We start from the raw sequence: 15,621 nt of genomic DNA on the forward strand, positions 1-15,621 counted from the left end.
CTCGAACACTGCTTTTGAAGGTTCCTTGCTTAAGGTTATTAGTGCGTTTGTTTATTCAGGTCGAGACTGTCGTCTTGTTCTGAGGAGAAACTCAGAGCCTGCTTTCAAGGAAACTCCATTTGGAATAAAGAAATGTTTAAAATGTAAAGAAAGTGCAATATGTTCTGTATTTCTTTTTTTAAAGCACAGCAGATATAGTACCATCTTATTTTTCTGTGCACTCTTTGTATTTGTACCATTTTGTATTACATCTTAGTTTTTTCCATTTATTTATTTTATTTATTTATCTAGGTTTGAAATTAGATTTTTTTTCATTAATGACAGCAACTGTCTTTTTAGGAAGTGGTAGCCCAGTGGTTCGGGTCTTGGACCACTGATGGTAAGGCTGTGAGTTCATTTTACAGGACCACCAAGTTGCAACTACTGGCCGCTTACACAAGGCCCCTAACCCTCAATTGCTCAGTAGTGTCCTATATAGTATATAAGGGTAACTTATAAGGGTGTCTGCCAAATGCTGTAAATGTCTTTTGTCTTTCAGTTTTGTAAGTATCTGGACCTGCTGCATGACTAAATGTAATTGATTATGCACAGGCCAAAAAATTTTGGAATTTGCTCCTGTTTTGTTTTGTGCATGTTCAGCATTAAATGTCTTTGTCATGTCCCACTCCACACTGGTGGTTAATATGAAGCTCATGAATGTAGATACTCGTTTTTTTTTATGAATTTGTAGTTTTTCACAAGTTTTTACTCCCTATTATAGGCAATATATACATAAATGTATCTTCACAGTAAATGTTGATATCAAACCTATTCCTGCTCTCTGAGATGCCCCAAGTGCTTCTTCATAACTATCTAAAATTCTGTGTAAGGTTAACCAACAGAGGGAAAAACACATGTCCTGGCTCATTTTATATCAGACTCACAGCCAGAACATCATTCATTTATTTATACTGATTGAAAATTTCCCGTAAGTCCAAATCCTGTAAAAAAAAAGGGGGGGGGGTGTTAAGATGTCTATTTGCCACTAGATTAAAATAATATTAGCTGCACAGTAGTACAGCTGTAACAGTCCTAAACACAGCAAAAGAAATTTAACTAACTGTAGCTAAGCTAGCCAGGTTCTTAAACAAACTGCCATAAGTAGATTAGCAGTGGTTTTTCAAAATGTAAACAAGCGTACTGTTCTTACATCAGTATAATATGTATAGTTAGGTAGTTAAAGAACTAGCAAGCTAACATATTAGCGATAACCTATTAACAAAATCTAAATGATTGTATTCAGTGTAAACCAGTATGCAAAGAATGCTAGCTACCAACATCAGGCTAATTTTAATGTGAGGTTTGATGTCAAGCTTGCTAACATTGATCATTTGACTATGTAAACTAATAGCCATGTTTGTTTGCTACCAACATTAGGCTAGCTTTAATACAATTAAATTAAATTACACTAGGCTAAGCATTTTGATATTACCTTCATCAAGTGCACACAGACTTTCAAGTTTCTCAAATTTTCAGGTTTATTTGAATATTAAAAGCCCTGAAGTCATCATCTCATGAATGATTAAATGCTCTGAATAAGAACCAAGGCAACTGAAAATCCCAAACTTTAAATATAAATACATTAATAATACAGTAATTGTCACGTCTGGTCACCCCCGCCCTGTGCGGAGCTCGAACCTGGACCGCTGTGGTGGTGCATGCGCCAGCACGCCATGGAGACAGGCCCATACGCAGGATTCCACACAGCACAGCTGTATTCCCACAGACAGACAGACATGGGGAAGACGAACCTAATCACTAGATTAACTAAACTAAAACAAACAAAACCTCTAACATAAACTCCAACATGACTTTAACCAGAACATGGCACATTCAACAATGACCGACAAAGACAGGTACACAATGATCCCTATTTAAAGGGCTACACATTAAGGTTAAATGGGAACAGGTGACACAACAGGGTAAGGAGAACAATGGGAAAGGCGTGGCACAAAATACACAAGAAGCAGGCTTCCAAGGTTCACCTGCCACTGCCCTCTCCAGGCCTGTTCCTGTTCCTGACAGTAATCCAGTCACAGTCAGGAGTGGACTGACATGGACGTAATATACCAGAATCTTTATCTGTTTATTTTTAATAGCATGTTTCCTGTTCTATAACATGCAATACTCAACCGACAAATCAAAGACAATAAACATTAATTTACTGGTAGCTTGGACACACTATCTGATAAATATTGAACCTATTAAGGCAGCTGTGTCTTTTTGATCCTGACACTGTTACACTGATATTCGGGATAATCCTGCATTCGGAATTGCCGACCTCTGACCAGGAAAAAACAAAGAAAACGCTACCTCAGCCTAGAAGTCTAAGCCAAAGTCTTCTTAAAGTTAAATCTTTAACGCTGACCATAGAGTTCGCTGTTTTGAAAATAAATACATCATAAACTTCTACTGAAATCTAGATATTTTGTTTTAAACAACACACACAAGCTTGAATAAAAATAAAATTCAAAGTTAAGACTCACATTTGAGTCAAATAACATCAACTTTCTTCATATAAAGACCATTTTAGGACCAAATTAGAAAATAAACATCTATAAAAGTCCATAATAATATGATCAAAGAAATCAGTTTTCTGGTTCAAGTTAAAATAAAGTTGGTAGTATACAGTACATTAACCTGGAATAAATAAATGATTACTACAATGTGATTTTCTCTGACATGGATTTTAGATGACAAGTTTCCCATGTGTCATTATTGGATGCTCATTTCTATTGTTTTTGATATCAGATATGAATCAACCTGAAATAAAAACAAATTCATTCAAATCTGAAACATCAGTCTGGAGAAATTATGGAAAGGTAATATACAGTACAGTGAAGCCCAAATGTCTGAGATTTACTGGAAATGTGTAAAACTGAAAACAAACAAATTAATATTTTTTTTTATTATTAAAATTAGAATTAAGGAAATGTGTAACATCCTGACTATTTAATTCTTCATGTCTAAGTCCCTATTTAAACTCTTTTGTACAAAAGTTCAGATTTCCGTGAGCCTTAATACATCAACAAATATGTGGTCAGAAAAATATCTGATCATTGCATCATGAGTTTTTGATCAAACTTCAGGAGTCCATGTCAGCTTGAGTGCACACTGTTATTAAAGTAGAATGGGGACACTACGGGGATACTGGAGATTCTACTTTTCACTCAGGGTGTTGTTAATAATATAATTCGTTGTTGTATTAAATTAGAAAATAATGCAAAACAGAAGCAATTTCACTACATATATATATATATATATATATATATTTCACAAAGTGCTCTCAGATTTTACTGTATATTGACTCTTTTCACTCATTCTTTCATTTTAGAAAACAAATATTTTTAACCATGGAATCATTGACATTGGCTGACTTTGCCAAAAAGAAACATATTTCAGTCCATAACGGTATATTGTAAAAAAAGAAGGCAAAATTGGACCATGTAAAAGGTTTTCCCAGTCCATCAATTAAATATCTCAGTAAAATGTAATAAATATTCCACTCAGCAATGATGTCATGACAAATCTGTAATAACAATTACAGCAATATATACAAAAAGCAAATCCAGACACATTCCCTGTAGTTGATCTGGGTTTTTTTTTTTTTTTTTTGTTTTTTTGTTTTGTTTTTTTGGCTTTTCAAAAGCCAGGTGAAAAAATTCCTGAAAAGACTATGCTATGCTCATGAACTGGTGGTCAGGAATGAAAATTGTTGGTGAAGCTGGTGTAGTCTTGGGATTGTGTCTATATCTGGAAATATTAGCTCTTCTCAGAGTGTGGTGGCGAACGGTCCCTATGAAAAAGAAGTGACACCCCTTTCCTAAAGCGATGATCCCTGACGCTGTAGATAATCACATTACAGCAGCTGTTCCCTGTCAGGATCCAGAAGGCGAAAAAGGAAAAGCTGCACCAAGTGTAGCCGACCACGTTGCCCAGCACAAAGACGGCAATGGGTGAAAACGAGGCTGCAAAAGCGAAGGTAAGTATACCAATAGTTTTGGCTGCCTTGATATCTGACGAGGAGGGTCTGAGGGAGCAGGTGCTTCCGCCTCCCTCAAGCCCCTCTGAGAGGAGTTTGCGCTTGCGGGTGTAGCGGCAGATGCTAGTGAAGGACAGGATGTTAACTATCAAAGTGCTGCCCAGGAGTGTGAAGTCGAACGCTGGAAATAGCAGCATTATGTGGGTGTCAGTCGGCAACTGAAGACCCACCAGGTTTGGGACATAGTTACACATCCGGCTGCACTCATTGTACTCCAGAGTAAAGCTGTCGCTCAAGATTAGAGGCGCCATCGCAAGCAGGAAGCTGCCAGTCCATGAAGCGAGGATCAGGAGCAAAGTCCGCCGTCGGGTCACAAGTGTATCTTTCTGTAATGGCCATAAGATGGCCACACTGCGCTCCACAGTCATCAAGAAGATAGTGCTGATAGACACAAACGTGCAGCCAGCAAACATTGGGCCGATCACCATGCAGGGCTGCCAGGAGCTGGAAAGTTCTCGTGCTGAGACCGTAGATCCACTCTGGTACCACATAGGAGGAGTGCTGGCCACCATGATGGATATCTCAGTGTAAACAGAGAATGGCACAACCACCATTCCAACTATCATGTCAGCAATGGCCAGAGATACTGCCAAAATACAAAAGCACAAATAGATAATAGAACTTTACTTATGTTTATAAAGTTGTCAGAACAACTGATAAAAAACCTACATAAATACGTATAAAGGTATTGTAAATGTTATGAATAAATGTTAGAGTTGGTCAGTAACAAAATACAAGTTCATTGAGGTAACAAAGTACGTACCTATATAGGAATAACATTCATGAAAAATATTAGTCCTCATCATAGCACAGAGAAAGCGCTGGTTAAAGTGGTAAATGACCTACAGTTGGGCTCTGATCAGGGTTGTGTCTCCTTGTGTTGCTTGAACTTAACGCAGCTTTTGACACCATACAAATCTCCTTGATAGACTAGAAAATGTTGAGGGAGTTAAGTGTTAAGGGAACAGGTTTAGGTCTTGTTTGACTGATCGTTATCAGTTTGAAGGGCCACAGTTTCAGTGTTTAAGTCCAGGCTTAAAATATATTTGTTTAGTCAGGTCTGTTGTAAATATGTTTTCCTAAGCTAAAGGAGCTGATCTATGCTTACACACTGCACACAATGTACATTAACTGATCCATCATAATGCCCTACTTCTGGTTGGAGGCTCATCACTTGGAAATTGATTTAATTGATTTATGATTAAGATTTAACTTTAGAGGTTTAACCTATTTATGTTTAAAGGTACCTTACAGTAGCGATGTTTTCACATAAACTTTAGAAGACAACCTTCACACTGCCCTCTTTTTAACTGTTTGGCAATCAGAGCATGTAAATGTTTGTGGGTACCTTTGAGGTAGCCCTGTGGCGTACGGGACTGGCGCGTCTGCATGAACACCGTGAGCGTCACCACGTTGCCGATGACAATGGCAAAGGCCAGGCCAACCATGAACGCCACAGTCACTGTATGGTTCAGTAATCCACAGCAACACATGGTGCAGGGAGGCTCTGAAGAACGAGTCACTCCTGGAGCTGATCCAGCTGATGTGTGATTAGAAACATCGATTAGCACACCGGCGCCCCAGGGTACGCTGAGGTTTGCTGTCACTGAGCCCATTCTGTACTACTAACACCTTTGTGAAGGCTCAATGTGAAGTGAATTTGTTGCTGCGATTAGATTGACCATGACCCTACAGAATGGCAGAAAGGAAGAAAATCCAGTGAGGTTACTCTGTCAATAAATACTGATAAATCAATCCTCTTATTTTTGTTACCTTTGTGCTGTGACATTTTAGAATTACTAAACCATTTTAACGAACATCCTCATCCAATTATTCGAAAGCAGTACTTACTACTTAATGTATTCCATTATTTTCTCATACAAGAGCTAGCATAGTGAGGTTCGCTAATAACAGTTAATTATAGCTTGTCACAGGAAAGACATTAATTATGATGATGAGTATAAGTTAGATTCTGTAATGCACTTGTAAATGATTTAATGAGTGTGTGTGTGTGTGTGTGTGTGTGCACGTGTCTCGGTCCGTGAAGGAAAGAGCTTGCCATTTCCACTTCGCTCACCAATCTCCACACTCCAGCTGCTGCCTCTGTCACTGCTACTAATCTGCCCTTTCTGGACATGTCCCCTCAGGCGGTCCTTGTGCTAACCTTAGACTTAGCATGCTAAACATTAAGTGCTAAGCAGAAGCCCAGCTGTGGCTGTTTGCTAGATATGACAGGATCCCAGCAGTGACTATCTCCCACACACACACACACACATCAGTGCTGACACACTCACTTGGTTTTCTCGCTGTCTGAAGGTTTCAGACTTTCTATTGACTTTCTAATAAATTAGCAAAAATAAAGTGTTACAATGTCCTGATTTGCATAGCTTGAGGAAAGACAGACAGGTTAAACACTGGAATGAGGCAATTCTCCCAGTAGGTATTCTTACACATTAATATTTTAATAATATAGCAGTTTTAGCAATTGTTGGGACCCAAACAGCAATTACACGTAGCTGGTTGATGCTCACCAGTTTTAAAAATGTGTCTGTTATAGAACTCGTTTAATGCATTGAATCTATTTAGACCAACTGATAGATAGAATAAACTTTATAAATATTCATTTTCTGACTCTCCAAGTTGTTATAAGTCAAAGAAAAATGTGAAAAATATAATCTCATAAACTAGCAAACTAGTTTCATTCACGTGTTATCCTGAATGTATTCAGTTTGTAAAACAGTAGCTCCCCCTATTGGCCATATTGTATACGATTACATTTTGTGAGGTTACGCCATCACTTACACGAAAGCTATGGCGCTACCTGAGGTAAGGACATCGCTGCCAGGCGATGTATTAGAACTGAACGTCATTTGGAGTAACCAAACCTCACGTGATAGGATTATATGTAAAAAAAAAAAAATCAACACAGACTCCCTTGATTTCCATTTCCATTTCCTTTTTGTATAATACTTCTCTGAGTGTGAGTGAAGACTCAGGTTAAAGACTCTGCTCTTCTCTATCTCCCACCTTGCTAAGAAGTCGCTTGGAACCTCAAAACTGTTTCTCTCACCCCACAAAAATACAAACCTTGTCCCTAATAAACATCAGCATTAAAGACCAATTTCTAATGTAAACTTGACACAACATTCTGCTCATCCTCTGTTTGCTCTGTTGATATTTCTGACTCAGATACAAATAGAAAATGAAAAAACAAACCCTTAAGCAGCTTGTCATATTGCTAAGAACCAACAAAGCACATTCACCATATTGCGAAATGTTAGCATTGAGACTGGATAATAATCCTTCCATAAATGGAATATAAACATCTCCTCACAAAACACCTAACAACATTAACGAATACAAAATACGAATGTTTTTTTAATGTGTTTAAAATGCATTTAAATGTGGATCATCCACCATACTGTGTTACCATACTTGTTACTATAGAAACGCTAACATATCAGACCAAGCGTATTAACAGAAACCTTGCAATTTGTAGAAATGTATTAATATTTGAATCAGAATGAAGCATTGAATAGTGCTGTAGTATAACAGTACATAGTCATTAGTAACAATAAGGTGTCCCTCAAGGATCGGTCCTTGGTCTTCTCAGTAAAAGTGTTCACATGCATGGTCGTCAAAGTTGATTTAGAGACACATTTGCATGTCAGGAGACCTTGAGGTTAAGAACCTGTGGGTTACTGGGTTTATATTTACACCACATTTGTAAATAGTGTTTTTATAACTATATCATGGATGAATATGGAAGAAATTCAGTATCTTCATGGCACTACTCAATGCAAGAATTGCCCCAGAATTGTTTTCAGGCTGTGTGTCAGAACCAAAAGTTATCTAGATGGTTCATGCCATGGATTGTGGATCTTTGGGTGTCATCATGCTCATGATCTACACTTAACAGAACTGTCTCTCTTTCCTCCAGCCTTCCTCATCAAACTTCGTCTCACTCAGAACTGCATGATCCTTTCTCTGTTTATTTGCACCTTCTTCTCTTTGGTGCATTTATTTAACACGTCACATTCACCTCTTAACGCACTGCCCCCTGATACGGATTGCATTGTGCGTGAACGTGTTGCTGGATGTTCAGTCAAGGTGTGCTTGTTTAGTTCTTTGGTACAGATCTTTTCATCGTATTCCAATATAGCAGTAAAGAAAAAAGTAGTACTGTGTGAAAAGAAAAAAAATAATTTCGTCTCCATTTAAAAAATGAATGAATTAAATTAAAAAATATAAAGAACAACAACAACAACGATAATAATAATAATAATAATAATAATAATAATAATAATAATAATAATAATAATGAGAAGAAAAAGAAAATGTTGACTCAAAAAGCCTTTTAAAAATCTCAATTGATTTAACCATTAAAGCGTCTATGCAGATCTTCATGTAGCGTATTTATCAGTAGTGAACCCAGTAGAATTAATTAACCCCCTTAAAAATTCTTAACTGTCCAAATAACTCCAAAACCCAAAGAATATCATTTTAAAGATTAATATGTACATTTAATTGAATTTCTCTAGTGTATGACATCTATGTTCAGCTCATACCTACCTTCATTTCATAGTTTTCTAGTTCCTGCCATGAGAAAATTAAAAATGATGTAAATCGTCCAGCAGGCTGCATGTAAAAGTCCAGTAGTTACATCGTGTTAAGTCCAAGATCAATCCACACATCAACAGATGTGGAGCATCAAATCCACTGAAATACATCCTCCAAAGTTGCTTACAGGAGAGATTTCTGTTCTCTCCTCACTTCCCTGGCTTTTCTCATACTCCCTTTCTCCCTCTCTCACATTTTTCATTCTCTCTCTCTCTCTCTCTCTCTCTCTCTCTCTCTCTCTCTCTCTCTCACACACACACACACACACACACACACATAAACACATAAACACACTTACACTCCTCCCCTGAATCGCTTCATCCAATAGTCTCTCTGTTCTCTTTAATCATCTCATCTCATGTCCCCGATTCCTGCATCACACCGTCCTCCCTTCTTTCTTATTCTGGGCTTTTCCGATGCGATTCCTCTAGCCACCCTATAATCAGGGGTTGGTTCTCGTAGAACCCAGGCGCTGCTTCTTTACTCATCGTCTTTAACATCTATACACCTTCTCTCCATCTCGCACACACTTACACACGTACATAGACACACAGTGTACAGAATAATACATAGTATGGGTCATTTCCTTTCAGCCAGAGCTGGCACTATTATGTATAATTACCTATTTAAAGGCATACACATGAATGCATCCATCTACATTTGTGTGCTGTAAATCATGAAACCGCAGGTGAATGTGCAGTAAAAGCAATAAAAGCTGTGCGTCTTTGCATAACAATAGGAAGTATATGTTCATATACAACATGCAGTATATGTTAGATAACTCTGCATTATGAATAGTGGAAAAAAACAGAACACGGCATAAGACTTAAAGCTTGCATGGGGACACTAAATAACAAGGCAATGTATGTCTTATGGACATTTTATAAACAGGACTGAAGACACAAAACGTCACAGAGAGCAGAAATGGGTTCGATATCACCATTTAATTTAAAGACAAAAAAATTTGGGGGGTTTTTTTGGAACTTTTTTATGAATATATTGCCCCTAGTAGGCTAGGGAAAAACAGAAATACTTATGAAAGACAATTGAAACAAATTCTTAAAGTCCTGACTGTCTACTTTCATATGAGCTTCATATTAACCACCACTGTGGAGTGGGACATGACAAAGACACTCAATGTTGAATATGGACACAACAAAACAGGAACAAATCCTATTTTTTGGCCTTTGGGAGGAAAAAGTTAAAGCAGGTTACTGTGGAACCTGAGCACACAACACTACACTAGTATGTACAGTATATTGGTGTCTGATAAATCTGACTCTGATGAATCTGACGTTTCTCCAGGACCCTGGTGCTACATAAGCAACATACAACATATAATTACAAACAGAACAACAGCACAGAGCTAGGACAGAAGTTTGCCTTAGCTTCATAAAGTGCATTGTGTGCAACTAGGTGCAAACACTGCAAAAAAAATGTTTTTCAATCAATTCAATTCTTTGAGTCTGCTTATTACTATTACAGACCTTCTGAATCCATGACAAGCACATCCTTTTATTTATTTTTTTTTCATATTCTGCGCATGTTAATGGTTAATGTAGCCATGAGCTTCTAAATCAAGGTTGTAAAATTGTGCTCCACCCCATGTGTTCAAACCTTGCTCAAGGTCTGAATAACGACGTGGTCAATTTCAGTATTAACTCCTCAATGCTTGAGTAACTGGACTGGCTCCTGAGGAGCACATCTGAGTTTGCATGCTAATATAATTGAAATTGTCCAGGCAATGGGGAGAATATTGTGGTTGACAAAATAAAAATAGTCCGTCAATTCAAAACTCCACTGGAGAGGAAATCGGAGATGAATATTCTGCCAAAAAAACAACAACAGCAAGGTTGTTCCCAAACATCCGTGATAAGATGAATAAATGGACGTCCACGTGGCCGGTATGAGACTGGTCCATGCTGAGGAAGTCATGGAGCTTAATCTGTTTTTCACTGAAAGGAAGAAAACTGAAGAACATTTAATCAGTGTGGTGCTATTTAAATCAAAATGCTTTTTTTAAAGGAGGGAAAGGTTTTTCTCAATACCTGAATTATGGATGATCAGCTCATTTTAACCTGAGAGGAACAAGGTGAAAAAAATACTACAAATATCCTAGAGTTGTGAATCTGAAATAAACACAACCAAATCTGAAAAGAAAAAAGACTTCCTGTCACATTCTATCTTTTTTTCCTCCTAGGTTGAGGCACCAAGACCAAGATTTCATTTATTTATTTATTCATTTGCTAGATGTGGGGGAGACACTGGTTTAGTGATTAACATGTTTGCCTCACACCTCTCTGTGTTCCCCCTGTGGGTTTCCTCTGGGTTTTCTGGTTTCCTCCCCCAGTCCAAAGACAAGCATTGTAGACTGATTGGCATTTCTAAATTGTGCCCTGTGGTGAGATGGCATCCTGTCCAGAGTGTCCCTCTTCCCCGAGACCACTGGAATAGACTCCAGGTTCCCTGTGACCCTGTGTAGGATCAGCGATACAGAAAATGGATTGATGTATTTCCCGGATGCTTGTCTACAAAATGACTTACATTTGAGACGAGATACTATCTAAACACACAGCTAGGCAGTTCTTGTTTCATCTGCCTTATTGTGCTACATTGGCAGTTCTAGCATTTGAACTAAAGACTGATCATTTGCTCAGAATCTGACACTAAAAACCTTATGCTTAACTGGAATCAAAGAATTAGACTGTTTTAGTATTTTTTAATATTGTGTGTTAACCTAAATTGGACACAGAAGTTATTATGAGAACAAGACAGAAAATTGATGTACATTTGTATGCTATTGCAGCTGTCTGCATAAGGAAGTGGTGTCTGCGTAAAGCTTTTCAAGGACACCTCTCAGATGCCTGTGGTCCAAGAGGCTAAGGAATAACTTACTGAACTCTTCAACCCACTAACCCCACCACTGATGGTAATATCCCCCTTCACACCGATAAACCCCTCAAAAGTGCAATATACCGCTGTATATATTCTCTGTACATTCATATACACTGATCAGGCAACATTATGACCACCTGCCTAATATTGTGTTGGTCCCCCTTTTGCTGCCAAAACAGCCCTGATCCATCATGCACTGTGTATTCTGACAGCTTTCTATCAGAACCAGCATTAACGTCTTCAGCAATTTGAGCAACAGTAGCTCGTCTGTTGGATCGGATCACACGGACCAGCCTTCTCTCCCCACGTGCATCAGTGAGCCTTGGCCGCCCATGACCCTGTCGCCGGTTCACCACTGTTCCTTCCTTGGACTACTTTTGGTAGATACTGACCACAAGAACTGCAGTTTTGAAGATGCTCTGATGCAGTCATCTAGGCATCATAATTTGGCCCGCCGTCAAACTCGCTCACATTCTTACGCTTGTCCATTTCTAACACATCAACTTTGAGGACAAAATGTTCACTTGCTGCCTAATATATCCCACCCACTAACAGGTTCCATGATGAGGAGATAATAAGTGTTATTCACTTCACCTGTCAGTGCTCATAATGTTATTTAGTCTGTATATCTGTACATATGTGTACATTTCACTACTGTTTTGCACTTCTGGTTAAATGCTAACTGCATTTAGTTTCCTTGTACCCATGTGCAATGACAATAAAGTTGAATCTAATCTTAAAAAATCCGATCATCTGATTAATTCATTCATATAATTATATATATTTTTAATATTGCCATTTAACATTTTAACAGAAACCTGTCTTTAACGTTTCATAGTCGATATTCACCAGACTCTTGGAAAAACTGTTTGAAATATACCATAAGCACTAAAGTAAAGAATGTGGACATGACTGTGTGTTCTGTTCATAAGATAAACCTAAATGTGATTTATCACAGCCTGAACATCACGTTAGGAACGGAGACTGCGTGTGTAAAACCTTTAATAAATCATGCGTGACTGGATACGGTACGAACACAGAGCAGTTCTGTGGTGTGTTTTTGGAGAACAGTGACACTAATGACACTCACCTGATCCTCTCCTTTCCGTATTCAGATGCAGATGTTTTAAATCCCAGAAGTCAAGATCTTGTGATCTTCCTGGGGAATAACACCATCTGACAGTGCACGCAGCCTTGATGTAATTCTGGACAATTCTTCTTGCCTCACATTGCTCTTATGATTCAACCATGCAGGTTTCTCCATTCAGGTGCTTGTTCAGTTCCTTGCCATCTACAAATAGGACAACAACAACATTCTCCTGAATTTTATCCGACTCTTGCATCCAGAATGAAGCTAAACAATCTCCTCCTAAACAATTCTCCTGCATCACCTCATTGCAGCATTCTATACACAAGCGTAATGTGGAGATTCAAAACAACAATGCTTACCTAAAGTAAAGCAATAAACAGACTCCAACCTTCCTGAGAGAATTTCCTTTGGAGTGCTAGCACAGTTCATCTGGATCAACCATCCCATATGGTACATGGAAGATTTGCATCAAGACTCTTCTCTGTATTGGAACTAAAAAAATAAATAAATAAAAAATAAAAAGCTTTCCTCATCACTGCCTCAAACTTTTTCAATTTCTACTGTCTTACCTTGAATTTCTATTTAGCTTGACAGTATTCTCAGAGCATGACCTATTTGTTTTAACATAACAATATGTTTTTGTCCTATAAATCTGTGGATGAGGGCATTTGTGCCATGATTTTTAAATTCTGTTAAAATTCTAATTGCTTCTTTTAAATGACAAACAATATAAAAAAACATCATTATGTGGCAAATATAAGCTCATCTTCCATTGATTTGGTGGCTCTTCAAGATTGTGAGGCAGCCCCATTTAATGCCACACAACCAAAGTCAAAAATAGGAATAACAAAAAGCTAATAGAGATTCACTGGTACAGGAATCACACTGCCCCGTGCTGTGGAAGAGAAACGGATATGACAGGTAATTATATGAAGAGGGGGTTTTGGTTTTTTACAACAAATTGGGTTAACAAAATCCGCAGCCACCAATAGCTTGTTTTATGCCAGGAAACAGGATTAAATTTTAAACAATTTCCAAACAAAGCCGAAGTACAGAAAGTGTGTATACAGTGTACAGAACTATTTCTATTCTAAGATTTTTTTTAGAAAGAAAAATGGGAATTATGGGGAAATCATTGGTGATGTGAATGGTCACATTGTTATAACTGAATACTTTATTTATGATAAAATTCTTTTGTTTTTTTCCCTCCGTTTTTTCTTTGTTGATTTACATGTAAGGCTGCTTTGGAGGACAGCGACTTCATAGTTCAGCAGAATGAAATATAAGCAATACCCTGCAGCTTTTTTCTATAACAAGGACGTGTTTAGAGAGCAGATCTCAGTCAGAGATCATCAACATAAATCACCCGAACTCTCTGACACCAGCCCAGTGTTCGCTCTTCTGATTAGGTCATATTATAGCCTGTTATTTTTATTCTGTGTTCCGAGAGCATATGTGAGCTTATGAGAAATACACTGTATTTCTATTCATCTCATAGATGCAAAATAATTGTGACTTCAATGTTCTGTTAATGAGAGTTGAGAGATGGCATCGATCGGATAGCGGCAAAAAATGGTACATCGGATGTTACAAATAAAAATAACTTGGAATTGATTTTATTAAATTTATACTTTATATTTATTTATAATAGCTCATCATACTGTAGCACCCAAAGAGTGCTGGACAACATTTCCCATCATCTCCAACATGCAAGATGCCCAAGATGATTCTGTGTGTTTCTGTGTTAAGCTTTTCTTGTTGTAATGTTCTTGTGTTGTGTGTGTACACACCATTGTATTGCACATTGTCTGTCTGTATGCCGTTGGTTCATACTACATGTTATCATTTGCTGTTTTGTTAGCATTTTAATGAATAAATAATCTGCAATTGCATCCACTTTGTCCTCCATTTTGTGGCACAATGTATGTAAATTTACATTTACATTTACATTTGGCAGACGTTCTTATCCAGAGCGACGTACCAGAGTGCTTTAAAGTCTCTATCAATGAGCACTGGTTCAACAGGTCACAGACTTAGGATACCGTTAGTCTAAAAAATATGCATAAAAACAACAATACATAAAACAAACAGAGAAAAATAAAAGCTAGTTTAAGTGCTTCAGGAAGAGGTAGGTCTTCATCCATCATTTGAAGACGGTCAGTGATTCGGCTGTGCGGACATCTAGGGGAAGTTCATTCCACTACCTCGGTGCCAGAACAGAGAAGGATGTAGATGTATACCTGCCTTGTACGCTGAGAGATGGTGGGACAGTGCTAGTAGAGTATGTGGTTTTTGATTGTGTCTATCTTTGAATCTAGCCATTGGGTCACAGTCCAGTGACTTCTGTGCCGGTCCCAAGCCTGGATAAATAGAGAGGGTTGCGTCAGGAAGGGCATCTGGTGTAAAACATTGCCAAATTTAACCATGCGAATCGTCAGTACTCTAAATTTCATACCAGATCGGTCGAGGCCCGACCGATGGAACAGCTACCACCATCGGCGCCATTAACCTAACCTGTTGGTCGAAGAAGTAGAGGAGGAAGGAGAGTGCGTAGACAGAGAGAGAAGAGGAAAGGTAAGAGTGTAGGACTGAGAATAGGAACTCTGAATGTTGGTACTATGACAGGGAAAGGTAGAGAGCTGGCTGATATGATGGAGAGAAGGAAGCTGGATATACTGTGTGTACAGGAGACCAGGTGGAAGGGTAGCAAGGCTCGTAGTATAGGAGCAGGTTTCAAGCTGTTTTATTATGGTGTGGATAGTAAGAGAAATGGGGTAGGTGTAGTCCTGAAGGAGGAGTTTGTGAGGAATGTTCTGGAGGTGATGAGAGTGTCAGACAGGGTGATGAGTCTGAAGTTAGAGGTTGAAGGAGTGATGTTGAATGTTGTTAGTGGGTATGCTCCACAGGTAGGTTGTGAGTTAGAGGAGAAAGAGAG

At 38.2% G+C, this 15,621-nt stretch overlaps 1 protein-coding gene across 1 annotated transcript; it reads right to left on the minus strand.

The window, feature by feature from the left end:
• Positions 1-1,591: 1,591 nt before the first annotated feature.
• Positions 1,592-8,854, minus strand: LOC131360622 (adenosine receptor A3-like). Its single transcript, XM_058401248.1, has 3 exons — positions 8,654-8,854; positions 5,430-5,770; positions 1,592-4,667 (listed from the first exon to the last, which is right to left on the minus strand). The coding sequence occupies exons 2-3, from the start codon at positions 5,695-5,697 to the stop codon at positions 3,802-3,804; spliced, it is 1,134 nt and encodes a 377-aa protein (XP_058257231.1). The 5' UTR covers positions 5,698-5,770; positions 8,654-8,854; the 3' UTR covers positions 1,592-3,801.
• Positions 8,855-15,621: the final 6,767 nt, after the last annotated feature.

Source organism: Hemibagrus wyckioides, linkage group LG10, assembly GCF_019097595.1.
Source record: "Hemibagrus wyckioides isolate EC202008001 linkage group LG10, SWU_Hwy_1.0, whole genome shotgun sequence".
NCBI classification, from domain to species: Eukaryota; Metazoa; Chordata; class Actinopteri; order Siluriformes; family Bagridae; genus Hemibagrus; species Hemibagrus wyckioides.

What these genes read in the sequence shown, in the direction of transcription:
- LOC131360622 (XM_058401248.1), bottom strand. Translation starts at nt 5,697, where the DNA reads ATGGGCTCAGTGACAGCAAACCTCAGCGTACCCTGGGGCGCCGGTGTG. An exon ending in GCCACAGGGCTACCTCAAAG is followed by an intron (nt 4,668 to 5,429) that starts GTACCCACAAAC and finishes GTATTTTGGCAG; the next exon opens with TATCTCTGGCCATTGCTGAC.